Genomic DNA, 26474 nt, shown 5'->3' with positions numbered 1-26474 from the left:
GGGTAGGGTCCCTAGACCTAGCCTGCAATCAGGCCCATCTTCTGCTCACTCGCCAGTTCCCCGTCCAGCCCCGCTGCCCCTGCCAGCCACCCAGTTCCCCTTGCCTGCCACAGGTCCTGCCCTGCTGCCAGCCACCCAGTACCCTTCACCGTCCTGCCCTGCTGCTGCCACCAGCCAGCCGGTTCCCCTCGCCAGCCCTGGGTCCCACCCTGCTGCTACCGCCAGCCACCTGGTTCCCCTTGCCGGCCCCAGGTCCCACCCCACCACCAGCCACCCGGTTCCCCTTGCTGGCCCTCGTCCTGTCCCGCTGTTGCCACCAGCCACCCGGTTCCCATTGCCGGCCCCCTACCTCATAGCAACTGATAGAGTGGTTGTTCTGGTCATTCTGCTTATGGTCGCTGGCCTTTTATTATATAGGATATAGACACTTGGTCATTCCTTTTTATAATTGCATAGTACTGCTAAGAATACTTTTAAAAAATGTATATACCAAACATAGTATTTAACTCCAAGCTAATGCTATTACTGAGCGGCAAACCACCCTGTAACTCAGTGTCTTAAAACAATAATTTCCTCTCATTCAGCTGTTCGCTGTGAGTTGATTGATCCAGGCTATTTGTTTAGGTGGCTGTGCTTCAAGTTACAGGTCTTGTTGTACTTGGCTCCAGAGCAGGTTGAGCTCAGCTATGTTCCATGCATTTTCATTCTAAGATCCTTTTAAGGGATTGCAGGTAACTCAGTAATTACCTGGTTTCACATGTGTAATGATAACATAGAAATGTAAGAGGGCAAGCAGAAACTCATAATACTTCTAAAGGCCTAGGTTCAGAATTGTCATAATAACATATCCAATCATATTCCATAGATATAGTCAAGTCATAGATGCTACAAAGTTATCTTAGTGGTCTTCCCCGGCCTACCTATCAAAAAATTTAATCTCTTCTTAATGTTTCATATCTCCCTTCCCTGCTTTAAATTTCTATTTATTACCCTCTTAAGTCCATATGTATATTTAAACCATTTATCTTGTTTATTGCCTGTGTATTCCCTTTCCAGTGCATGTATAACTAGAGCAGGGTTTTCTATATTTTTATGTATTGTATCCCCAGCACCTAGAACATAGTTGATACTCAGTTAATATTTGTTGAATGAATAAATGAGGGCATGGAGTGAAATGGGGTTAGGGAGACCTATCACTCATAAGTCTTTTCCCCTCAGTACCCTTTTTTGTTATTGTCAAGGTTTACTTTTATAAAATGCACAGATCTTAAGAGTACAGTTAGATAAATTTCAACAAAACTATACTCATAAACCACAACTCCATTTAAGGTATAGATCTTCCTACGAAGTTTCTTCATGTCTGTTTCACATCAGTTCTCTTTTTTGTCACCATAGATTAGTTTTTCCCAGATTTGAATATCATTTATATAGAATCATATAGCATATACTTTTTTTGTATTTCCTACTTGCACTCAACATAATGTTTTTGAGATTTATCCGACTGATTGCATGTATTAGAAATTAATTCCTTAAGAAAACGTAATAAAGGATGTGAAGGACCTATACACTAAAAACTAAGACATTATTGAAATAAATTGAAAAAGACACAAAGAAATGGAAAGATATTTTTTGTTCATGAATTGGAAGAATCAACATTGTTAAAATGGCCACTTTACCCAAAGCAATATACAGACTTAATGCAACCCCCATCAACATTTCAATGACATTTAAAAAAGAAATAGAACAAGAAATCATCAGATTTATATGGAATGAAAAAAGACCCCAAATAGCCAAAGAAATCCTGAGAAAAAAGAACAAAGCCAGAGGTATCACACTACCTGACTTCAAATTATACTACAAAGTGACAATTATCAAAACAGCAAGCTGTTGGCAGAAAAACAGACAGACCAATGAGACCGAATTGAGAGCTCAGAAGTAAACCCACATGTATGTGGGCAAATAATTTTCCACAAAGGCTCCAAAAACCTACATACAATGGAGGAAAGAAAGCCACGTTAATAAATGGTGCTGGGAAAATTGGAAAGCCAAGTGCAAAAGAATGAAATCAGACTATTTGTCAGTAAACATAAAAATTAACTCAGAATGGATCAAAGACCTAAATACAAGATCTAAAACAATCCTCCTATATAATAAAAGCCTAATATGCTAAGTGTCTGGTAGTCTGTTCAACCAATTAAAGCATAATATCTATTGATATGCTAAGGCTGCTCAACTGCTTGTTATGATGTGCACTGACCACGAGGGGGCAGATAGTCGACTGGTCGACCAATTGCTATGATATGCGCTGACCACCAAGGGGCAGATGCTCTGACCGGTAGGTTAGCTTGCTGCTGGGGTCCTGCTGATTGGGACTGAGCGAGATGGGCCGAACACACCCTGGAGTCCTCCTGTGATCCCTCTCCGGCTGGCCAACCTCCTGCATCCCCCTCCTTCGGCCCTGATCGTGCACTGGTGGGGTCCCTTGGCCTGGCCTATGCCCTCTTACAATCTGGGACCCCTTGGGGAATGTCGGAGAGCCAGTTTTGGCTCAATTCCGCAGGCCAGTCCAAGAGACCCTACTGGTGCACAAATTTGTGCATTGAGCCTCTAATAAATCACATAAAAGAAAACATAAGGCCCTAGCCAGTTTGGCTCAGTGATGGGAGCATTGCCCATGGACTGAAGGATCTCCGAGTTTGATTCCGGTCAAGGGCACGTACCTTGGTTGCAGGCTTCATCCTGGCTCCCTCCTCCCCACTTTGGGGCATGTGCAGAGGCAACCAATCATGGATTTAAAAGAACCTAAATTAGCTCTACATATAAACAGAAGAATTTTCTCGTACATTCATAACGAACCAACAGCAACTGTTCTTAGAGCTCAAAATTAATTACAGCTTCCCACAGCCATTTTTGTAGAAATGAAAAAGCTGATCCTCAAATTCAAATTCATTCAGAATTATAAGGGACCCAGAATAGTGAAAACAAGTCTTTCATTCCTTGGTTAAATTTATTCCTAGATATTTTATTCTTCTATTCCAATTTCAATGTGTTTTATTTATTTATTTTTTGCCTAATTGATCTGGCTAGAATTTCTAATATGATGCTTTAGAAGTGGCAAAAAAAAAGTGGGCATTCTTGTTCCTGCTCTTAGAGCAAGCATGTCAAACTTGCGGTCCATGAGCTGCATGTGGCCCACAACGAATATCTTTGCGGTCAGCCAGTATAAGGGTATGGAAGACATGTTTTAATAAAAATTTTGAAACTTAATTTTTACTATATCCTGTTATTCATAATTATTAATAACGAACTACAACCTTTGCTAATGACTCATTACTATAATCATGTTGCATTCATTTCCCTTAGTGCAGGCGCACCATTTCTCTCTACTAATACTAGTAATGAATATTTTAGCCGATTGCCATGCCATTAGTCTTGCACTGACTTGTTTGGTGTGCGCACCAGGAAATATTTCGCTTTCGGAGAACATGAAAAATAGGTTTATTTGTATTATGCTTATTAATTTGTGCAGTTATTCAGTGTCTGGTAAGTTAATGTTCAAGAAAAACGATTAATTTTTATTAAAATATTCTATTATTTTATATTAATGATTACTCATTTACTTCAGCCCTTTGTATTCAGCATGTCTCTATCTAAATAAACCTACGTTTCTATGAAAATTGAAGCTTGTTTTTTTGCGGCCTACATAAACTTAAACTGCTTATTTGGCCGTGTTAGCCTTTGAGTTTGACATGCTTGTCTTAGAGCAAAGGCTTTTAGCCTTTCTTCATTGAATATAATTTTAGTTTTAGGATTTTCATAATTGTTTTTTATCATGTTAAAGAAATTTCCTTTTATTGATAGGGTAAGCATTTTTATCATGAAAAGCTGTTGGGTTTTTCAAATACTTTTTTGGTGTCATTTGAACTGATCATGGTTTTTTTTTCTTTCCTTCAGTCTGTAAATGTGGTGTAATGACTTCTCTGTACTGAATCACCTTTGCAATCCTGGAATATATCCTACTTGATCATGGGGTATATACCCTTTTTATTTGTAGCTGGTTCTAGTTAGTCTTTTGAGGATATTTGCATCTATATCCATATTGGATATAGATCTCTAGTTTTCTTGAGATTTCTTTATCTGACTTTGTTTGTAGGGTGATGCTGGCCTCACAATGACTTCGGAAATGTTTCCTCTGAAGTATTTTGGAAGAGTTATAAAGGATTGGTATTCTTCTTTAAATGATTGATAGAATTCAACAGTGAAGCCCTCTTGTCCTAGACTTTTCTTTTTGGGAGGCTTTTGAATTCTGATGTAATATCTTGTTACAAGTCAGTTTGTTCTTGAGTCTTTCTAGGTGGTTTGTGTATTTCTAGGAATTTTTCCATTAATCTAGGTTATCTAAGTGGTTTTCACATAATTGTTCATGGTATTATTATTATATTTTTAATATTTAAGGTCAGCAGTAATGTCCCCACTTTCACTTCTGATTTTAGTAATTTCAGTTTTATTTTTTTAAGTCAATCTAACTAAAGATTTGTCAATATAGTTAAATGTTTTTGAAGAACCAACCTTTCATTTCATTGTAATGTAAATTTACTGTGTAATTAGCAATTTTCTAACCTTATGTGTAAAATGCTCAGAAATGCTAGGTATTTGGCTTTATTAATATACCTATTCAGACTTAAATTACTCATTATGCTATTTACTTTTTAAGATTGATTAACTTCCCCAGTCCCAAAATTATAAATAAACTTCTTATTTGCTTTATTTCCAGGCATGTACTGGCATTGAAAACATTGATGAAGCTATTACGTTGCTTGAACAAAATAATTGGGACTTAGTGGTAAGTACTTTAATTTTTCCAGCTTTATTGAGCTATAATTGACATGTAATATATAAGTTTAAGGTGTACAATGTGATGATTTGCTATATGGATATGCTGTGAAATGATTATGTTAACACATCCATTACCTCACATAATTACTTTTTTGTGTTGTGAGAACTTTTAAGATTTACTCTCTTAGCAACTTTCACTATAGTTACCATACTGTACATTATATCCCCAGAACTTATAACTGGAAGTTTGTGCCCTTTGACTACCTTCACTCATTCCCCCTACTCTGGCAACCACCAATCTACTATTATGTTTCTATGAGTTTGGTTTTCTTTTTAGATTCAACATATAAGCGAGATCATATATGTCTTTCTCTGACTTATTTCAAGTACTTTTTTAAAAATCTGACAACTATTCAAATTTTATGCAATTTGAATGTCTTAATATTCTTTTTTAAGAAAATATATTTTTATTGATTTCAGAGAGGAAGGAGAGGGAAAGAGAGAGATAGAAATATCAATGATGAGAGAGAATCATTGGTCTCCTGCACGCCCCCTACTGGGGATTGGGCCCACAACCCTGGCATGTGCCCTTGACTGGAATTGAACCTGGGACCCTTTAGTCCGCAGGCCGACACCCTATCCACTGAGCCAAACCAGCTAGGGCATGTTTTAATGTTCTTATAATTGGTTTGGTATACCGTAGCCATCTGTAACTCTAATCTGAATGGATAAAACCGAAATATTATAACTTCAATATGAAGTTCAGTATTAAATTACTGAATTATGAATCCTTATGTAATTTAAATAATTTTAAAACTTCTCTTATCTTACTGTGTATTCAGGTTCATCTTCCCTGTAATATTGTGGTGGAGATACTTGAAAGAAGAGATAACCAAACTTGTCTGAATAACTCTATGGGATGTTTCCCCCTCACTTCCTGGGGCCTTCACTGATAATTATTCCTTTCTGCAGATATTAAAGAAGTGTCATTCTGCTGTGGTTTTCCTTATGAACTTCAATCAGTTTATTATAAAAGTAGTTCAGTATTTTTGGGGGTGGGGAAGGTGGCAGGAACTCAAAAGGCAAGGCCCATTACAGCACTACACATTCACAAAATTGTAATTAAGTTACAATTGCAAAATAAAGTAAAAAATGTACAATCTTGGAGCAATATTGGTTGTATTGGGATGGCACAGATACCCTCATTGCTTTTGAAATCCCAAAAAAGTCCAAATTGCAAAGAAGTGCTAATTTTTCCAAGTCAAAACTTAAGGTGTGTACTTATAGAGCTGAGATTAGATATGTAGGTATATTCAAATCCGTACATGGACTTACATAATCAACTATCAGTTATCTGTGTGCTTTGTGTAGATTTACTACTATTAATTTTTTTTACTCAAAATATAAAAAACATTTATTTTCAGCTTGTAAAAGTAATAATGCTCATTGTAATGAACTGAGAAGATAAATTTACAAAGAAGAAATGAATAATCACCTTTAATCCCATCACTTAGAGGTAGTAATTGTTTAACATTTTTGGGTATATTATTTCAGGGTGTTTTCTCTTAATTATGTGATTAAAATTTTTAAAAATGCAAATGTGATTGTTCTCTTTCTACTGTTTTGGTGATCTGCATTTTTACATAATAACCTGTCATGAATGTTTTTCTACCCAAGTAAATGTGACTGTTTATCATTTTAAAAAATGTTTGTTTAATGTTTACATGTTATTTTATGGTATGATGGTAGCATACTAATTTTACTAATCAGTAAACATTTAGGAATTTTGCAATATTTTGCTATTATATATGTTGCTGTAGAAAACGTTCATGTACATACATCTTTCCATACTGAAGCTGTTATTTTCCTAGAATATATTAAGTAAATTCAATTCATAATTAAATTTCTTGGTCAAATTGTATACATACTTTTAAGTTTTTAGATCTTCTAGTTAAATTGCCTTCCAGGATGGTTGAACTAATTTAAATTTCTATCAACTATATACATTTTGAGATTGCCTATTTCATTAAACCAATGCTTCCTTATTATTATTTTTTTTAATATTTTGTCACTTGTCAAAATTTACAAATATGTGTATAGGCTGCCTCCACATCCATACCTCTACCACTGTGCTGTACTCTTAACAAAGCACTGAGTAGGGGGAAGGGGCAGCAACTTATTTGGAATGATGTCCTCAGGCTTCTTGACTTGAAGCTTCTTTTGCAATAAAGGGCTTTGCTTTGTTTAGTTTGTTCATTTTTAGGGGCTGATGTAAATTATTAGTTGAGGTTAAAAATGCCACCGAGCCACTGTTGCTTGCATGATATGGTTCAGAGGGATATGGGATGGAGTTAAAGAGAGGCTGTGGACTGGAAGTAATGAAGTACAAATCTTTGATGTGTGAATTACCACTTAGGGGGATGGACGTAAGTTTTTTCCTTATGTGATTCTTGTTGGTTTATGTTGAGTAGTTTTGAAGGTTAAAACATTTGTTGGTTCTGGATATTTTCCCAATCCAATCTGTCTAGATTATTGCAGAAGGAGAATGTCCTCAGATGGTGTTAAATATTTCAATGGTACAAGTGCTTTCCAACTATTTCTAAGTTAATTGATTTTGGAAAATGTTGTAATAGCACTTGGTTGAAAAACACTGGTACTATATTTGTGCAGAAATGCGATCTCTTACACAGTATTGGGCCCAAGCAAAAGCATCAGGCTATCTTTCACAACCTTAAAACTTTGGCTTTCTTTTGAAATATATGTCCTAGCTGGCTTTTCTCTACAAATAATCAACTTTTATCCATAGTAAAGATTTGTTGTGTTGTGTAATTATCTTGCTCTATAAATGTTCTCATTTCTCCTGTTTTTATATCATATTTACATTGTCATTTAAAGAAAATGAAATTTAAATATTTTAAATAACCCATTATTCAAATTTCATTAGGATCATGGAACTTTTTCTAAGGTGTTTCCTGTATTTTTCCTCTGCATTATATTTTGTGTTTCTGTATTGTGATGACCACTGCTCTGTGTTTTATGAACCTTATGGAACAGTTCATGTAATTATAGAGTTTTTAACCTAAGATATATCTGTATTTTAAATTTCCTGTACATATTAGGTAGATCTCTCCTCCAGTGTTTTTGTGCACATTTTACTACAGAAGTGTAGAGGAATGTGAGTTAGGTACCACAATCTGGAATTGTAATGAATCTAAGAAAATCTAATAATAGAAAACTCATTCTGTCACTTCTGAGGGCTTATAGTGTAATTTGTTCTAGATACAATGGGTACATAAACAAATGTAACAATATATGGTGTCTGACTTTGAGAACTATACTGAAAAATTGATGAAACATATGATCTCTCATACATGTATATTATAATCATAAATGGGAATAACATCCTGAAAAAATTATTACAGATATTTTAGTACAGATATAGATACACAAATAAAAAGTATTCTATATGAAAATATAGCCCACTTTCAGGAATTTTAGTCATTAGTCACTTTCCATGATTATGCACCATATTTTCTTTATATAGCTATCACAAAACAGTGCTTCCAAGCCCTATGTTTTATTACCCCACAATTAGACTCTACTTATTTTGAGGCACTTACAGGTTGGGTTTTGTATGTTAAAATTTTGAAGACAAAATAACAAACTTTAATACTATTGGAAAGCATCTCTCAGTATGGTTTTATTTGACATAAAGCCCCACTGCCTCCATCTACCACAGATGTTCATTTTTCACATTTTCCTGCACTTCTAGTTAATTCCTTCCTTGCAGATGAGTATTTTCAGTTTATATCCTAAAAGGTAAACATGTAAGAAAGAATTATTAGTAATGAATTAGAATTTTTACCAAAGGACTGCTTTCTTACATGGAACATACTACATAATTACTATAAATTATAATGTGGGCTCCAGAATTGACCCACTGCTCATTTTCTGTTTTTAGAAGAATTTTGGTCAGTGCAATATAAAAGTCTATACTGTTTGTGTTAATTTTGAGTAATTAAAATGTGAGACAGCTAGCTATAGTCGTAAACCCACTGCATTAATCTTGAATCAGGAGCCTTTGCTTTTCAAAGCTCTTGTTATTATTTTATTGAGTATGCCCTAGACCAGTGATGGCGAACCTATGACACGCGTGTCAGAGGTGACACGCGAACTCATTTTTTTGGTTGATTTTTCTTTGTTAAATGGCATTTAAATATATAAAATAAATATCAAAAATATAAGTGTTTGTTTTACTATGGTTGCAAATATCAAAAAATTTCTATATGTGACACGGCACGAGAGTTAAGTTAGGGTTTTTCAAAATGCTGACACGCTGAGCTCAAAAGGTTCGCCATCACTGCCCTAGACCCAGTTACTTTTCCCTGAACTTCTGAACTATGTCTTCTATATATATAAAAGCCTAAGCAATCAGCCGACCAGCCAACTGGCCAGTAGCTATGATGCTCACTGACCACCAGGGGGCAGACGCTCAACACAGCAGCAGAAACCACAGGCATGGAAACATGGAACAGACTGATGAATCTCAGAGGGAAGGACAACAGGGAAAGGGCAGGAAGAGATTAACCAAAGATCTTATATGCATACTAGAGGCCCAGTGCACAGATTTGTGCACCAGTGGGATCCCTCGGCCTGGCCTGCAGGGATCAGGCCGAAACCGGCTCTTGGACATCCCCTGAGGGGAATTGCGAGAGGGTGCAGGCCAGGCCGAGGGACCCCACCAGTGCAGGAATCCATGCACCAGGCCTCTAGGATAAAATAAAGGGTTTGGACTGGATTATACTCAAGATTCCTTGATACAGGAAATGTTTATGAAGAAGCTGTTTATGTCCTAATTTCTGTTAAGATTCTACAAAGAGCAGTAAATTATGAATACTAGTAGTAATATAAGCAAACATTTTAATAGAATGTCATGAGTTTGAAACACTTGTACATGTACCATTTTGTTTAACCCTTTTTAAAAAAAAACAACTTTATGATGTTGGTAATCACAGGACAAGATGCTATGCCAGTTGTTTTACAGAGGTCTATACATATGAGATTCCTTCAATTAATTCAAATTTCTAATAAATTATAGGCGGTCCAGGGAAAGGCATCTGACATATACTTGGTAACCCAATGCTAAGAGAAAGTAAAAGTAAACATTAACCTAGCCATACTACATTTTAAGTACTCTATGTTCTTAGGAAATGATTTTTGAACTTTGTACTCAATTTCTGCTGTAGTTTGCTGCCTCTGCTGACATAGCTGTTTTTTTGAAGAAAGACTCTTTTCAGAGAACTTGTATTTATCTTTGACTACATGTTCCAACTTAAGTCAAACATAAAACAAATCAGCTTATTTTTGGATCATTACTGAATTTCTAGTCTTCAAAGATAATATTGTATTAATAGAAGCTTATAATGAAGTCATAAAGAAGAGTCAAACCCAAGGAAAATTATCATGCACATAATCTGTCTCAGTTTAAGATTTATTTAGGTTCTATAAGACATTTCCATTTCACTAATTTTCACTTTTGAAGAAATGTATCTTAATGATTATCCTAAAATTCCTTAGAACAGTTTCTTCTACTCTACTCAGGATGTGGTTATAGAGTTCCTTGAATGTGCACTGCTTTTCTACTTTATACAGTGTTAGGAACACCTGCAGTTTTGTGAATGAACTAGTTTCACCAGTGACATAATGAGTCTCTGTCATCCTCAGAAAGCAGCCAAGCATTGAGCACTGCCCTTCATAAATGGCCATCAGATACTGGCTTATGTTTGCACAGATCCTTGCTATGACAAAAGAGAAGTTATTGTGAAGGAATATCTCATATCCATTTCTCTTCCTTTGATATAGCCTTCTTTGTATTTCTTGTTTTTAAGGGACCATAAGCACATTATTTTACAGAATTTTTCAATTTCTCAATTTGTAATTTGACCACCATCACACCTCTACTGTCTTTCCTTTTATTGAGGGTCTACCTTGTGCTAGGTATCATGTCAAGTGATTTACCTACATTATTTCATTTAATCTTTACATCAGCCCCAAAAAGTGGATAGGTAGGCATTATCTTTATTTTATAGATGACAAACTGAGGTTCAATGATGTTAAGCAAACTATCTGTGCTCATACCACTGATAAGGGGTACAACTGATTTTTTTAAAAAAATATTTTTATTGATTTCAAAGAGGAAGGGAGAGGGAGAGAGAGATAAAAACGTCAATGATGAGAGAGAGAATCATTGATTGGCTGCCTCCTGCACGCCCCCTACTGGGGATTGAGCCTGCAGCCTGGGCATATGCCCTTGACTGGAATCAAACCCGCGACCTTTCAGTCCTCAGGCGGACGCTCTATCCACTGAGCCAAGCCGGCTAGGGCGGGTACAACTGATTTTGAACCCAAACCTCAGTCCATAAAATTTTTCATAGCTTTAAAATAATAGGTTAGGTTATTAGATTTTCTGTATTCAGTGTGTTTTTCTCTGAACTTCTCTATTTTTCTTTAAAATTTATTTTTGGGTTACAGTTTACACTTAATATTATTATTAGTTTTAGATGCATAGCATAGTGGTTAAACAGTCATATACTTTACAAAGTTATGCCCCCAATATTTCAGTTATCCACCTGACACCATACATAGCTATTACAATGTTATTGACTATATTCCTTATGTTGCACTTTACATCCCCTTTTGTAACTTAATTCCTTCGCCTTTTGCACCCAGCCCCCCAAACCCCCTCCGCTCTCACAGCCATCAGTCTGTTCTCAACTTCTATGTTTTTCTTTCTACCACTCACAACTAATTTCACATTGTCAAGTGAAAGGGCCTTTGATAGTTAAGTATGTTTATGCTTTGTTGTTAAATATACTGTAAGATTCTAGAATGAGGGAGTTGTGTTTCTTACTAATTTTGTCTTGGCACACGGTAGTTGCTTAATAAATGCTTATTTGATGGATTGATTTTATTCGTACACTTGTTTCATCTCTATCATTTGGATATTTGAAAAGTCTTTGCTGTTAAGACTTCGGACCCTTACCACCATTACTGTTCCTTATCTGGCAAACATAAGGTTTGAGGAAGGAGGGAAGATAACCCAGATAACTAAGGAATAGGATTGGGCTGATTTCTTTATCTCACTAATAAAATTTAGATGTCTCTACCTATTGTAGCTTTTGGAGAAATACTTTTCTGCCCTAGTCAGTTTGGCTCATTGGTTATTGCATCACCCTGGGGACTAAAGGGTCACAGGTTCAATTCCAGTCAAGGGCACATACCTTGGTTGCAGGCTTCATTCCCGGCCCTAATTGGGGTAGTGACTGAGGCAACCAACCAATTGATATGTCTCTCTCACATTGATGTTTCTCTCTCCCCCTCCCTTCCACACTCTTTAAAAATCAATGGGGAAAAAAAATCCTCAGATGAGGATTAATAAAAAAAAGAGAAATATTTTTCACAAATTCTTTCCTTTGCAATTTTTTTATAAGCATCTCATAAAAATTTCCCCCTCTTGTGTTTATTTCTGGTTGTGCCATTTTACTAAAAAGAAAGTGCATCATATAACTTAATCTCTAAATTTTTCATCAGTTCTACCTCTCAGGAGAAAATTTAGTGTCATAAAAGACTCCTGCTATTTAAAATATAATTAAGTGGGTATAAAAGAATTATTTTCTATATTTCAGAGGAAAACTTAAGGTTTTACAAACATGAAATTCTCAGTTTACTAAACTCACAGTTGTTTACATTATCTAATCAGAACTCAAGTTCCCCCCTGACTATAACTTGAGTTTCTGCTTAGTTTTTTATTGGATTTTGCTTCATATGCTGTTATTTTTCCTTGAAATATAATATAATTCTAGAATTATAATTTTTATGAACTAAAAATCTCTTTTATGAAAGTTCAGAAGCTTTAAGATTTGATGAAAATGTGGGTGTTAATCACCTAGCAGAAAATGATGTGCCCATTAGTAAATGAAATTTGGAAATGTGGCTAATATTTATTGTTTTTGATTTCTAGTACTAACCAGCCAGTTTCGTAGCACATTAAACTATTTAGATTAAATTGTAAGGAGTCAGCTCACTGTTAATTCTGAAAGTAGTAGTAATATATGCTACTCATGACTTGAATACTTAAAAGAAAATAAAAATTTAAATGGTTTTGTTTTTAAAATTGTTCAGTTCAATCAGGTGCAGTTTGATCTAAAAGCATGATAACCTACAGTTGGCTTAATTTAAAAAATGGAATTATTTTCAACAAGTTGCCTTGCTATACTATTTAATTTATTTCTATTGCAGGAAGCGGTTTAAACAAAATATTGTAGCAAAGTTAGTGGTTTAGCACACCTGTAAATGTGATGGCTTGCAGTTCCTCATGCTGGTTTCAAGGACCAGCTGACATAAATCAGTGTGCGCTTGGAAAATAAAAAAATAATATGGCAGTTTAAATTCCTGTTTTTATAATTCTTTATACATTTGTACTGACAGTTAAAAATTTAGCTACTTAATATGATTTATTAAAAATGTTAGCTATACTTCTATCTTTAAGTTAAATGGAAATTAAAATGTTCACATATAAAAGTTTATATTTCCTACTTATTTCATTTTCATTCTCTTTTATTACAAAAATTTATTTGTGAGGTGAGAATGCTTAAGATCTACTCTCAGCAATTGAATATTCTTTAAATCTATTTTTAGGTTTTGTTATTTGGCTTATATTTAATTTAATTTGATGTTTTAGTAATGTTTTATATTTTTTCTTGTACTCATCTAGTACTTCTTTCTCTCTTGAGCATGGGTTCTGAGTGGGGACACCTATCTCTGGAGCTTTGTATCCCTTACTGTGGTACTATTTTTTTAACACTTAGCCTTTGCTATATTGATCCTCTTCCCTTCACTCCAACACATGGGCACATGCGCGCAAGCACACAGACACACACATTCTCTCTCTTTCTCTCAAAGAAAATGTGTAAAATTGTTGTAAGAATTAAAATGACTTCCAGCTAAGGTGTGTAAGGAAACGCTTTATGGATCTGCATATACTTTCATTCAACGATATAGCTAGGAAAATGCATTATATGATACCTTTAATAAATTCATTGCTAGCAGCTATGTAGAAAATTTCTTTGAAGCTATTTGAGTAGTTCTAATGTATTGCTACATTATTACCAACATGTTGGCATTTTGATTTTTTTTAAACTAAGAAATTGATTATCTTCTTAATTTTAAAATTGAGGTAAAGTTCTAGAGGTCGGTCAGTAAGGTACTAGTATTGTCAGAGGTCTGTATTGTAGTTGACATGGCAAGTCTAATAGCACCCTCACAAATTCTAGGCTTGAAATTTTGCAGTTTTAGTAGAATATGTCTCAGAGTTGAGCAGTCAGGATTAATTTTCCCTAGGCATCCAGTGAGCTATTCAATATATAGATTTATGTCTCTTTGTATTTCTGGAAAGCTTTCTTAGAATATAGTTTTAAATTTTATTTCTGTTCCATGGCTTTGTTTCTTGTTTTCAAGGACTCGATAGTATGAATATTATTTTGTCTCTCTTCCACTTCTACTACTACTTCTATGATACTTTTTACTTCTTTCAGTATGTTAGTTTCATTCTCTTGGTGTTTTCCTGCCTTTCGTCAATGCCCTTCAATTAAATTTTGTTAGGTACCTTGTAGTTTATTTTTCATTTTAAAGAAAATTTTTTCTTTCTTTTTTTCCTTAGTATCAACTTCTTTCCGCCTTTTGTGTTATTGTTATTCATATTTTTTGAATTCTCTAATTTAAAGTGGGTTTTTAAAAAATAATCCTGAAATGTTTATTTAAATATATTTTAGTATACAGATTGTAGTATTTATTTACAGTATTTTTTTCTGCTTCATGGTTATTTTTGGGAGGGAATTTTCTTCTCTCGATATGTATGAAATTTCATTTCCTGATTTTTTTTAAAGCAATAGCTCTTATACATTTGTTGGTATTTTCATTTTTATCGTAATGCTGTGATTTACAAGATTTTTGTTTAATGGCACCCTCTTTCAGTTAGGCTAAGTTCAGATGCTTTAGGTAGTTTATTTTTTACTGAGTGTGGGCATTTGGAGGTGAAAGGATAGTGAGGAGTAATGAGTGCTTTAACTTTATGGTTCTTGTTTGTCTTTTATTTAAAAAAAATATTTGTATTGATTTGAGGGAGGAAGGGAGAAGAGGAGAGAGAGAGAGAGAGAGAGAGAGAGAGAGAGAGAGAGAGAAACATTAATGATGAGAGAGAATCATTTATCAACTGCCTCCTGCACATGCCCTACTGGGGATCAACCCCTCAAACCAGGCATGTTCCCTGACCAGGAATTAAACCATGACCTTCTGTTTCCTAGATCAATACTCAACCACTGAGCCACACTGGCAGTGCTTGTTTGTCTTATAAGACCCTAAAATTTCCTGGTTTGCTTCTTCTCCCCTTTATTGCTCCATTGCTAACAGGAGTTTTCCACTTTCTTTTCTCCCTATGTGTTTCTTATGTGAAGGCAGCTTGAGTGCCCCCAACCTGCATCCCGATCATATGCTTGCTAGCCCCAACCCCCTTTCTGCTTGTGTCCTACCTAGCCTTGCAGAACCTATTTATCTGCAGGGGCCATAAAAAGCCCCCACAGAAGATTAACTGCTGGCGCCAGCTAGCCTGGGCGGTTGGCCGTAATCTCACCTACCCCCCTTCCAACCCATGGGGGCTGCAAAGCTCTTGAAAAGTCCGGAAGCCTGGTCCATATTTGGGAGACAAAGAAACTAAGGGGATAAAAGGGAAAGCCCCCCTCCCCCCCTGCATTCGGTGCTCAGGCTTTGGATACGACTTCACTGAGTTGCTGCACTAGTGCCTCTGCAAATAAAGAGTTTTTCCTGAATCTTCCGAGTGCCGTTGTGTTTTCCGGTCACCTGGTAATTTCTGCAACACTTAGACTGCCCCTTTAAATTCATGCCTATTCTGTTACATGGTGCTTTTTAAAGTTCTTTTCCTGTGATTTTTGCTCTGATCTGTTTATACACTTTTTAGTGTTTTCAGATAAATTGGACTTAGGCTCTCAGGCAATAGTTTTAGAGCAATTTAATTCTCTGGTTTTCCTCGTCTATCTTTTCAGTATTTCTGGGTCTGTCTGTGTGGTATGGGGATGGTGCCAGGAGAGATCATGTGGTGAGAGTTGGTAATTTCTTTTATTTCTAGTCAAAGACCTAGAATTCTTACCCTTATCTTCCTTTTTATTAAAGCCTTAAAGGCAAAGAAACAAATGTAAAATGTAGCTAGGTTTTGCCTGTTTCTTCTGAGTATACTATTATTAATTATATTTAAAGAATATGATTGTTTAATTTTGGTATATTTCCTTTTAGTCTTTATTTTTCTACCATGCTTATGTGTTAACATGCTTACATATATATATCACTTTTTCTTACACTATTTTGGGTGACATGTATTTTAAAATTTTTGAAACCTGTAGATGAGAAAAAAATACATAAAAGTTAGACAATTTGTATGTATTTTCAGGGGGCGGGTGTCAGGATGTAGCCTATCAGCATGAATCTTTTTCATTTATTATCATGTGTTGTTGAACCTTCTTATTTTAGATCTTGTTCTAGTCAGATTGCTTCTTTTCATTGATAGGATGAAAATAATAAAGTACCTCATATGATCTAGTTTCTGCCTACTTCTTGTCCCTCACTTTACATGCTTCCTCACATCTACCCTATTTTCCAGCCACACTGAAAAACGGAATTGCAGCTGCTATAGTTTGCCATAACTGCATGCCCTCATATTTGTTATTACCCTAGCTGTTTTACTCTTTGCCACATTGTCTGATATACTATTTATTTAAACTTCTAAGGTATAAGTTCCTACTGGAAGTCTCTGCACAACATCTTCATTGGCTGAATTAGGTGCTTTTTCTTTGCTCTGTACATATTGCTGTAACGTAACTATGTGTTTGGTATTTCTTTTTAACCCTCACCTGAGGATATGTCCATTGATTTCAGAGAAGGGGAGAGAGGGAAGGTGGGAGAGAGAAACATGGATTAGTTGCCTCCTGTATGCATCCTGACTGGGAATTGATTCTGTGACCTTTCAGTGTATGGGATGGTGCTCCTACCAACTGAGCCACTCGACCAGAGCTGGAACTATGTTTTTAAGTATTTGTTTTCATGCCTTTTTGCTATAAAACTATGGACTTCTTCAGAATCATAGCTCACATATATTAGGTGTTCAGTAAATGTTAATGGATCTCCATTTAATCCTAACACTATGAAAATAATTTTTCTTAAGGAAGCGGGCATATATTGGTTTTTCATAGAGTTGTGACTTTTTTTTCAATTTTATCACTTTATTAAAATTTATTTAAAAAGCAAGGAATTATTAACACAAATTTCAAATTAGTAGTTACTGAAGATGAGAATTGATTGTACTTGAAAAGAAATACCTGAGAAACTTTAATGATAATATAATTCTTTTCCTTAAATTATATTCTATTATATATAGTGGGTTGTTATTTTTCTATCACATTATGTAATAGTATGTGTTTTTGTTATTTGTTCTATTATATCATGTACTAATATAATAGGGATTAATGTATACAAAATATTACTTAATTTTTTTATTGTTTAAAGTATTACGTATGTCTCCTTTTTCCCCCAATTGACAACCCCCCTCCCCCACAAGCCCCCACCGCCCCAGAGTCTGTATTCATTGGTTATGTTAATATGCATGCATATAAGTCCTTTGGTTTATTTCTAACACCCCCCCCCGCCCCCCTTCCCCCCCCGCCTCCCCCTTGTGTTCTCTTTGAGGTTGGATGGTCTAGTGCTACCTTGTCTCTGGATCTATTTTTGTTCATCAGTTTATGTTGATCATTATATCCCACATATGAGTGAGATGTTGTGATATTTATCTTTCTCCGACTGGCTTATTTCGCTTAGCATAATGCTCTCCAGGTCCATCCATGCTGTTGCAAATGATAAAAGTTCCTTTTTTATAGCAGCGTAGTATTCCATTGTGTAGATGTACCATTGTTTTTTTAATACATTCATCTTCTGATAGACACTTAGGCTGTTTCTAAATCTTAGCTATTGTAAATTGTGCTGCTGTGAACATAGGGGTGCATATATCCTTTTTATTGGTGCTTCAGGATTCTTAGGATATATTCACAAGAGTTGAAACACTGGGTCAAAAGGCAGTTCCATTTCTAACTTTTTGAGGAAATTCCATACTGTTCTCCACAGTGGCTGCATCAGTCTGCATTCCCACCAACAGTGCACTAGGGCTCCTTTTTCTCCACATCCTCGCCAGCACTTGTCATTTGTTGATTTGTTGATGATAGCCACTCTGACAGATGTGAGATGGTACCTCATTGTTGTTTTGATTTGCATCTTTTGGATGATTATGTTTACATATGTCTCTGGGCCTTCTGTATGTCCACTTTCAAAAAGTGTCTATTTAGGTCCATTGCCCATTTTTTGATTTTTTGATTGGATTGTTTATCTTCCTTTTGTTAAGTTCCCCGTAAATTTTGGAAATTAAACCCTTATCTAAAATAGCATTGGCAAATATGTTCTCCCATGCTTTTTTGTATTGCTGATGGTTTCTTTTGTCATTATTTCTTCAAACAGGTTTCCTCTCCTTGCTCAGTTTCCTCTCCTTCTGGCAACCTTATTATGCAGATGTTGTTTTGTTTCGTGTTGTCCGGAAGCTCCCTTACGTTCTCCTCCTGTTTTGAAAGTTTTTTTTCCCAGTTGCTGCTCCGGTTGGGTGTTTTTTTCCCTACCTTGTCTTCTAGCTCACTGATGCGGTCCTCAGCTTTTCTAGTCTACTGTTGATGCTTTCTATTGTGTTCTTTATTGCAGCTATGTCATTCTTCATTTCTTCTTCATTTCCTCCTGGTTCTTACACATATTGAATTTGTCTTCCATCCTTTTCAGCGTCCTTATGACCATTGTTCTGAATTCTTTCTCTGACAAATTGCTTACCTCCATTTCATTTACTTCCTTTTCTGGTGATTCTTCCTTTCTTTCGTATGGGAGCTCTTTCTTTGTCTCCCCATTTTTGCTCCTTTCAGTGTGTCTGGTTATGTGGCTCTCTCTCTACCACGCTGACTAAAAAGCACAAAATTGAACTCAACAAGACACAACATAGAGGGAACACAACATGAATGTGTTCATGACACCGATAACCCCAAATAAAGGTGACTACCAGAGAAAAGAGAATTAGGGGAGAGAGAAGACTGCAAAAATGATATTGAGAAAAGGAAAAAAGATAAGAGAGAAAAGAAAAAGAAGAAAAAAGAAGGGGAAAAATATATGTATATGGGGAGAAAACTTCACAAAATCAACAACTAAAACAAAAAATCAAATAACAAACATCTAGAAAAATAAGGAGGGGAGCTGAATCTGAAGAGACAGAGCTTATTTCCAGAAGGTAAGGTAAAGGAATTGAATGAATGGGGAATGGCCATGATTCAGTATAGAGGAGGTAGAAAGAGAATGAGTGTATAAAAACAAAAGTAGAAAACAAAATACTCAATAAAAATAATAACAATTAAAAATAATAATTAAAAATACAAAAAGTTTATAAATATAAAAATAAAAAGTCCCCCCCCCCTTAAATCTATCTATATATTCATCTAGTTTTGGAAAAGGAGAATAGAGTAGAGAGCAGATAGGCCTTAGTTTGGTGAGTGAAACTAATTAAGCTATTAGTAGAAGAAGAGGACAAGCAGGAGAGGATAAACAAAAGCATAAAATGAAAACAAAAAAATCAAACAAGAACAACAACTAGAAAAAAATTGGCTAGCGAAGAAAGAAAAGAGAAGGGTGCAAGGACTTGGAGCAAGGGAGAGGAAATTAGATACATGAATAAAGCATCAGAGACTACTATAATAATGCATCAATAAAGCAAATAAAGAAGATCAATTTTTGACAAGGAGTAAAAAGGAAGGAGAAAAACTAAAGCAGGAACAGGAGAAAGAGAAACAGGATGAAAAAAGGGGAGGTGAGGAAGAAAGGGTTGGCATAAAGGAAAAAATGAGATAGAGTAGAATAATGATAAAAATAATAAAAATAAAAATATAATGTAGAACGCCAATTCAAAAAAATATATTAGAAATAAAAATTAAAAATAAAGAAGAGAAAAAAACGTTTAAGTGAAGTAGTGAAGTTTTTTTTTGCTTCAGTTGAGTTTTAATGTCTCATAAGGGCTGGTTTAAGACCCCTTTCTACTGTTCTCTCTGCCAAGTCTCAGTTTCCTGTTAGCTAGTCAGCACTGTTTGAAGTTCCCAGCTACCCACCGCTCCTTGGTTTCAGCCAGGCAGGATCAATCTGTCCACTTTGTTTTCTGCCTCCTTTCAGTCATATTTACACAAGCTTCTGTTTCTGACAGGGCCTCTAGGTGGCAGTGTTTCTGTACTAGTTTCTGGACCAAATGGCTCCTCAACCCAGTCCCCAAGGGCTCCCTGGAGGTATTTTGAATCTCTGTTTCCCTGTGGAGCTCAAGGCTGGGTGCGGCTGCGCTGCTAGGAGGAGCCTGGTCTTCAGGAGAAAAATGTCTGTTCAGGGTTGGAGGGATGGGACTGTCCCAGAGCTGGCTTCCTGGTTGCCTCTCCGTATTTTGCTCCCCAGCTTCCACAAACACACCTTCCCCTGCACTGCAGCCTTGGTGAGTGTTTGTAATTGAAAGATCCTATGCACTGGGTTTAGTGAGTAAAAGCAAGGAAATTATAAAGACAGAGCAACTGCGCCGCTGTGCGTCCCCCACCCCCCCCAGCACTGTGTGGCCGGTACAGAACTTCAGCCTGCCTTTCTGGTGCAGCCTCCAGTGGCTGTGGGTTTAGATCTACAGTCCCCTGCTGCCAGCAGCCCTGTGGACCCCCTTCCACAGTCGAGCGGTACACTCGTCCCCAAGGAACGCGGGGTTGGTGCAGCGCGGGTCTACCTCTGACACTCCAGTCTCACCTGCATGCATTTCTCCCTCCAGCCCCACTCCCTGATCCCACTGCTCTCCAGGCGACCCCTGACATTTCCGTCCACAGATTGTCTCACCAGCTGTGTTTAATTCGCCAATTCCAGGTGAATGTTATTTGATTCAGCTGTTTCTTCTATCTGTTCTGTGAGAAGGTGCTAGAGCCGTCCACCTGTTGGGCTGCATTTTGTCTCCCCCTGGACAAACTTTTTAGGAGCTCGCGGCCGGGGAGGCTGGAGTCTCGGTGTTCGTGGGTTTGGAGCCGAGAAAGCTGGTCTCTGGCCAGTGTGGCTGTAGGGTCCTGGGTGGTGTCCGAGGTCTCCCCAGGTGGAGGTGAGGCTGGGCTCAGTCACAGCCGCTCTCCCCTGCAAGATGGCGCGGTCTCTGCAGCAGAGCCGGCTGCCCCAGGAGAGATTGCAGCGGTAGTAGAGGCTGCCCAGCTAGGGGAGCATGGTCCGCCAGTCCCCAGCAGTCCTGTGGAATATAACTGTCCCTCACTGCCCTGACCGGTTTGGTTCAGTGGATAGAGCGTCGGCCTGCGGACTCAAGGGTCCCGGGTTCGATTCCGGTCAGGGGCATGTACGTTGGTTGCAGGCACATCCCCAGTGCGGGGCGTGCAGGAGGCAGCTGATCGATGTTTCTCTCTCATCCATGTTTCAAACTCTCTATCCCTTTCCCTTCTCTGTAAAAAAAAAAAAAAAATCAATAAAATATATTAAAAAAAATAACTGTCCCTCACTCACACATACACACAGGCCCTACATGTCCACACATTCCCCTTTCACTCTCTCACTCACTCACACTATTTCTCACTGCCGTCCTCTGGGTCGCCATCTTGGATCCCCTGGATTCTAGAGTTGTGCCTTTTGCATTTTTTTTTTTTTATTCATCCTCCAGTATAGGAATACTAATTGGGGAACCCGATTTCTAGTTTTGGCTTTGTTCCTTATATGGTGTACACTCAGGCAAGTCACTGTAACTTTCTAGTTCAGTTATCTTATCCACTTAATGACAGGTTGAATGAAATGTTTTCCAACCTCCTCTCACCCCCACCCCCAACCCATTTTTCCCAGTAACTCTGATTTTATCCAGGAGGTTTTTGGTTAGAGATGTGACACATTGACTGTGGTGTCTTAAGAGTTTCACTTTGACAGAATATGTAGCCTGGGTTGGGAGGGGATAGACCGGATCAATGGCAGAGCAGTTAAGAGCATCTGGGACAGGATCAGTATTTGGGAAAGGGAAAATAATTATGTGAGAAGCTTTACAATTTGCAATGGTAAGAGAGAGTAGAGAGAGTTGTTTTTTGCTCAGCCTCCTGCCTCACAAGTGGATTCCAAGATATAAAGTCTGTGTTGACTTCTGTGGATTAATAGATTTTCCATTTTGAGAGAGATGAAACCAGGGGAATAACAAGTGCAAATTATGAATTTCTGCCTTTGCTTCAAAAGAGAATAAGAAATGGTACTTCATAACCGGAGACTTAGTTATTTCTAGGTTTACACAGAAAATATGTTTTCCTGCTTATGGAAACAGCTGCCTAGAAACTTAGAGGGTTTCCAATTAGAACAGCATAAAGACAGGAAAAGAAGTTGGAAAATTTTAGTTAAAAACAAGCAAACATTCAACTGTTTGAACATGCTCATTGAGTTCAAAGGCTGTGAAGTTTTGGTTTTGAGAGTTTCCTTACTGGGACATATATTGTGGAGAAGGTCTTGTTAATATTATTGCAATTGCACACTTAAATTATATTTGCTGAGCTCTCATACTTGCTCAGAGGGAGCTTTAGGAAATATCTCTACTGTAAGGATGATACTGGCACTGATTACCCTAGCGAGTCAAGAAATCCAGAAAGTTCTCTGCTATCAAAATTGATACTACTAGTAAGTCTGAGAAGTGCCATGGGCAATTCCTTTTTTACTGTCACTTCTGCTGTACTCTGTGCCAGTACCAGACAATGATAACAACTGTTTAGGCAGCTGTTGCTAATGTCTCTGAAAGCTCTAAATAATGGTTCTACTGTATTTGCAAATATGTTGAGAGGAAATGTATTGGTTTTTCATTTCACCCTTTACTAGTATATATTTTCTGCCATACTGCACATTCATGTTTCTGATAGTAAGTGTATTAGTTTCCTGGGTCTATTGTAACAAACTACCAAAATATTGGTGTCTTAAAACAAGAGAAATTTACTCTCTTACAGTTCTGGAGGCCATAAATCTAAAACCAAAGTGTTGGCAAGGTTTCACTCCCTTAGATTGAGTCATCACTCCCTCTTTTCTCCTCTCCTTCCCTCCCTCCTTCTCTCCTTTCTCCTTTCTTCCTGAACTGTGGCCATTGATGAAAGCTGTGTTCATATGGTAGAGCTATTGTATTGGATCAGCCTGAATCACTACATGGAAGACAGCTATTTTGGAGAGTTGCCTATACTTTCAACAGGTTTTGCATAAGTGAGAAATAAACTTTTTGATTTGGTAATCCACCAAAATTGGGGTATTATTTGTTACTATAGCATAGGTTATGCTATCCTGATTTAAAAAAAAAATCTTCCTTTAAGTATTCCCCACATCAAAAAAAAAAAAAAAAGGCAAGGAAAGATAGTTGCTAGTTTTACAGATTAAAAATATATTTAAAATATAATTATGTATTTCATACCTCTCTCTTTTTATGAATTATAAAAATCATATGTGGGAATGCAGACAGGTGTAGCCATTATGGAAAAACAGTATGGAGTTTCCTAAAAAAATTAAATATGGAATTGCCATTTGACCCAGTGATCCCACTTCTAAAGAATATATACCAAGAAACCCAAAACACCAATCAGAAAGAATGTATGCACCTCTATGTTCAGAGCAGCACAACTTACAATAGCTAAGATCTGGAAACAGCCTGAGTGCCCATCAGTAGATGAGTAGATAAAAAAGCTGTGGTACATTTATACCATGGACTACTATGCAGCAGTGAAAAAGAAGGATCTCTTTCCCTTGAGACAGCATAGAGGGACCTGGAGAGTAGTATGCTAAGCGAAATAAGCTGGGCAGAGAAAGATAAGTATCACATGATCTCGCCCATATATGGAATCTAATGAACAAAATAAACCGATGAACAAAATAGATCCAGAGACATAGATGCATAGAACAGACTTTGGAATCTCAGAGGGAAGGTGGGGGAGGGTGTGTGGGTGTGTGGGAAGGGATCAACCAAAGAACTTTCATGCACATATATATGCATAACTCCTGGACACAGTCAATAGGTTGGTGAAGGTCTGGGGTGAGGAGGTAGGGATAGGGTGAAGAAGGGGGTCAATGGAGGGGGGGGGAGACTTCCAACAATAAAGATAAAAAAAGTCATATAGATTCATCTTCTAAAACTTAGAAGAAATAGAGCATCAACTCTCCACTTAATTGTAAGTAAATACTGTTTACTTAACAGTATTTTGACTTTTGGCTTAAATATGTCTCTCCCTCCCCCCGAAATGATTCTTTTATAAATTATTTTTAAGTATCATAAAATATTTTTATAAAGCATATTTTTAATGGCTCCACCATATCCTATCATGGAATGTAGTATTTAACTAGCCTCTAATTATTATTCATTTGATTTGTTCTATTTTCTACAGTATAAGCACCACAGAGAATATCCTTGTAGAAAAATCATGTGAAAATCCATAATTATTTCCTTAAGCCCAAAACTTACAGATAAAATTGCTGGTTTAAAGGGATCCTCATTGCTGTCCCCCTTTTAATGCTTTTGATACTATATCAAATTAACTTCCAGAAAAGTTGTGTCTATAATTGCAATCCAACCAACAGTATATAAGAAAGCCTTCTCATTGTATCCTTAGCAATAGATACTTTCGTATATGTATGTATGTATGTCTATATGTATGTCTGTATATTTGCCAGTCTAAGTAATCATGTTATTGTGTTTTGACTTTTATTTCTTCCCTGTGAGGTTTGTATATTTTGTCCATTTTTCAGTTATTTAAAAAATTTTAGTGAATTTCTATAACTGTCTATTAAATGTACTTAAAAAATCATGTATGTACACCTATTTTTACCCATTTTGTTATTTAAATTTCTGGGGCTTGTGGATGTTACAGTTTTATTTTTGTGTGGTCAAATCTGTCAACTTCTTTTTTACTTTTTCCTTTGTTAGTATGCTTAGATAGGGCTTCTTTACTACAAGATCAAATTGAATTTCTTCTAGCATGGCTGTGTTTTTTTAAAAATTTTTTTCAGATTGAACTCTAACCCACATAGGATCTGTTATTGTGTAAATAATAATCTAACTTACTTTTTCTCAGTTAATTTGTTGTTAGTTTCAATTAACTAGGAACGTTTTTTACAACCCCTCTTTTCTCTTTGACTTGAAATGTCACTTTTAGCATATGTTGAATTTTTCCATATGCTCGGATTTCTTTTGGTTTCTCTGATTTTTAAAATTGTTTTTGCCCTGGCCGGTTGGCTTATTTGGCTGGAGTGTCTTCCCATACACCAAAAGGTTGCAGGTTTGATTTCTGGTTAGGGCACATATCTGGGTTTCAGGTTCCATCCCCAGTTGGGATTCGTACAGGAGGCGAACGATCTCTCTTTCCCCCCTTCCCCCAAATCAATAAACATATCCTCGAGTGAGGATTAAAAAAAATTGTTCTTGAACTAGCTTCAAGTGGTTTTCCTTAAGGTAACTTACTGGTATATACTTACATATGAAGGATGAATATATTTTCATTACACTTCTTTCACAAAAATGTTTTGCTTGTTTTCAACTGGACTTTCTTCCAGATAGGTTTTATGTTTATTTTGTTCAGCTTACAACAAAATGTTGGTATTTACTATTGGAATTTCTTCATTCTTATAAGGTAACTTGGGAGGAATTGGCCTCATTTTAATAGTGTTTCCATTCAGGGATAGATTCCCATTTTTTCAAATTTTCGTTTTATGTTTTCAGTACAATTTTAAATGTATTTTTGATTTTAAAGTGAGGCAAGAAGCCATTGGAGTTGATAAATAAGACTTTGAGCCCTGGGGGATGACACAATATAGAATAGTTTATCTATGTGATAAACTAGTAACATATTCTATTCAGATTATAAAATGTAGGTTGGTAAAACTTGGAAGTGTTTTTTTGTAAAAGATTAGGGGCCGGTGCACAAAATTCGTGCACTGGGGGCGGGGGTTACCTCAGCCCAGCCTGCCCCCTCTCACCAACTGAGAGCCCTCAGGGGATGTCCTACTGACAGCTTAGGGAGCGGGCCTAGGCTGTAGTCTGGCCTCCCTCAGCGGGAGGCGACTGGGCTGATCAGGGGAAGGCGCCAGCCCCATCACCCTGCTGCTGCAGCCACTGCCAGCCACCGCAGCCGCCAAGGTGTTTTCATCAACACGGACTCCAGTCCCTTCACCATGAAAAAAAGACAACTTTCTTAGGCATTTTCAAGATGTGTCTTTCATAGGATATGACATTTCTTTCTTTCTTTTTTTTTTATCCTCACCTGAGGATATGTTTCCATTGATTTTTTTAGAGAGTGTGGAAGAGAGAGGGAGAGACGGAGAGAAACATCAAGGTGAGAGGGACACTTTGATTGGTTGCCTCCTGCATGAACTCTGACCTGGGCCCTGGCCAGAGAAGAGCCTGCAACCTAGGTACATGCCCTTGATCATAATCG

The 26474-nt window shown here is 36.8% G+C and overlaps 1 protein-coding gene across 2 annotated transcripts in view; it reads left to right on the top strand.

Annotated features, from left to right (window-relative positions):
* FAF1 (Fas associated factor 1) overlaps window positions 1-26474 on the top strand; it is a 324982-nt gene that overhangs the window by 10206 nt on the left and 288302 nt on the right. The window contains exon 2 of one of the 2 annotated variants that reach the window (XM_023752761.1): window positions 4775-4843. In XM_023752761.1, coding sequence (XP_023608529.1) covers window positions 4775-4843 — 69 coding nt within the window. Of the gene's footprint in view, window positions 1-4768; window positions 4844-26474 lie in introns of those variants that run through there. The other variant, XM_023752762.1, reaches the window with a different exon arrangement.

The sequence above is a fragment of the Myotis lucifugus genome, unplaced genomic scaffold (genome assembly GCF_000147115.1).
Source record: "Myotis lucifugus unplaced genomic scaffold, Myoluc2.0 scaffold_37, whole genome shotgun sequence".
In the NCBI taxonomy this organism is placed as follows: Eukaryota; Metazoa; Chordata; class Mammalia; order Chiroptera; family Vespertilionidae; genus Myotis; species Myotis lucifugus.
This window is presented reverse-complemented; position numbering and strand designations above follow the sequence as displayed.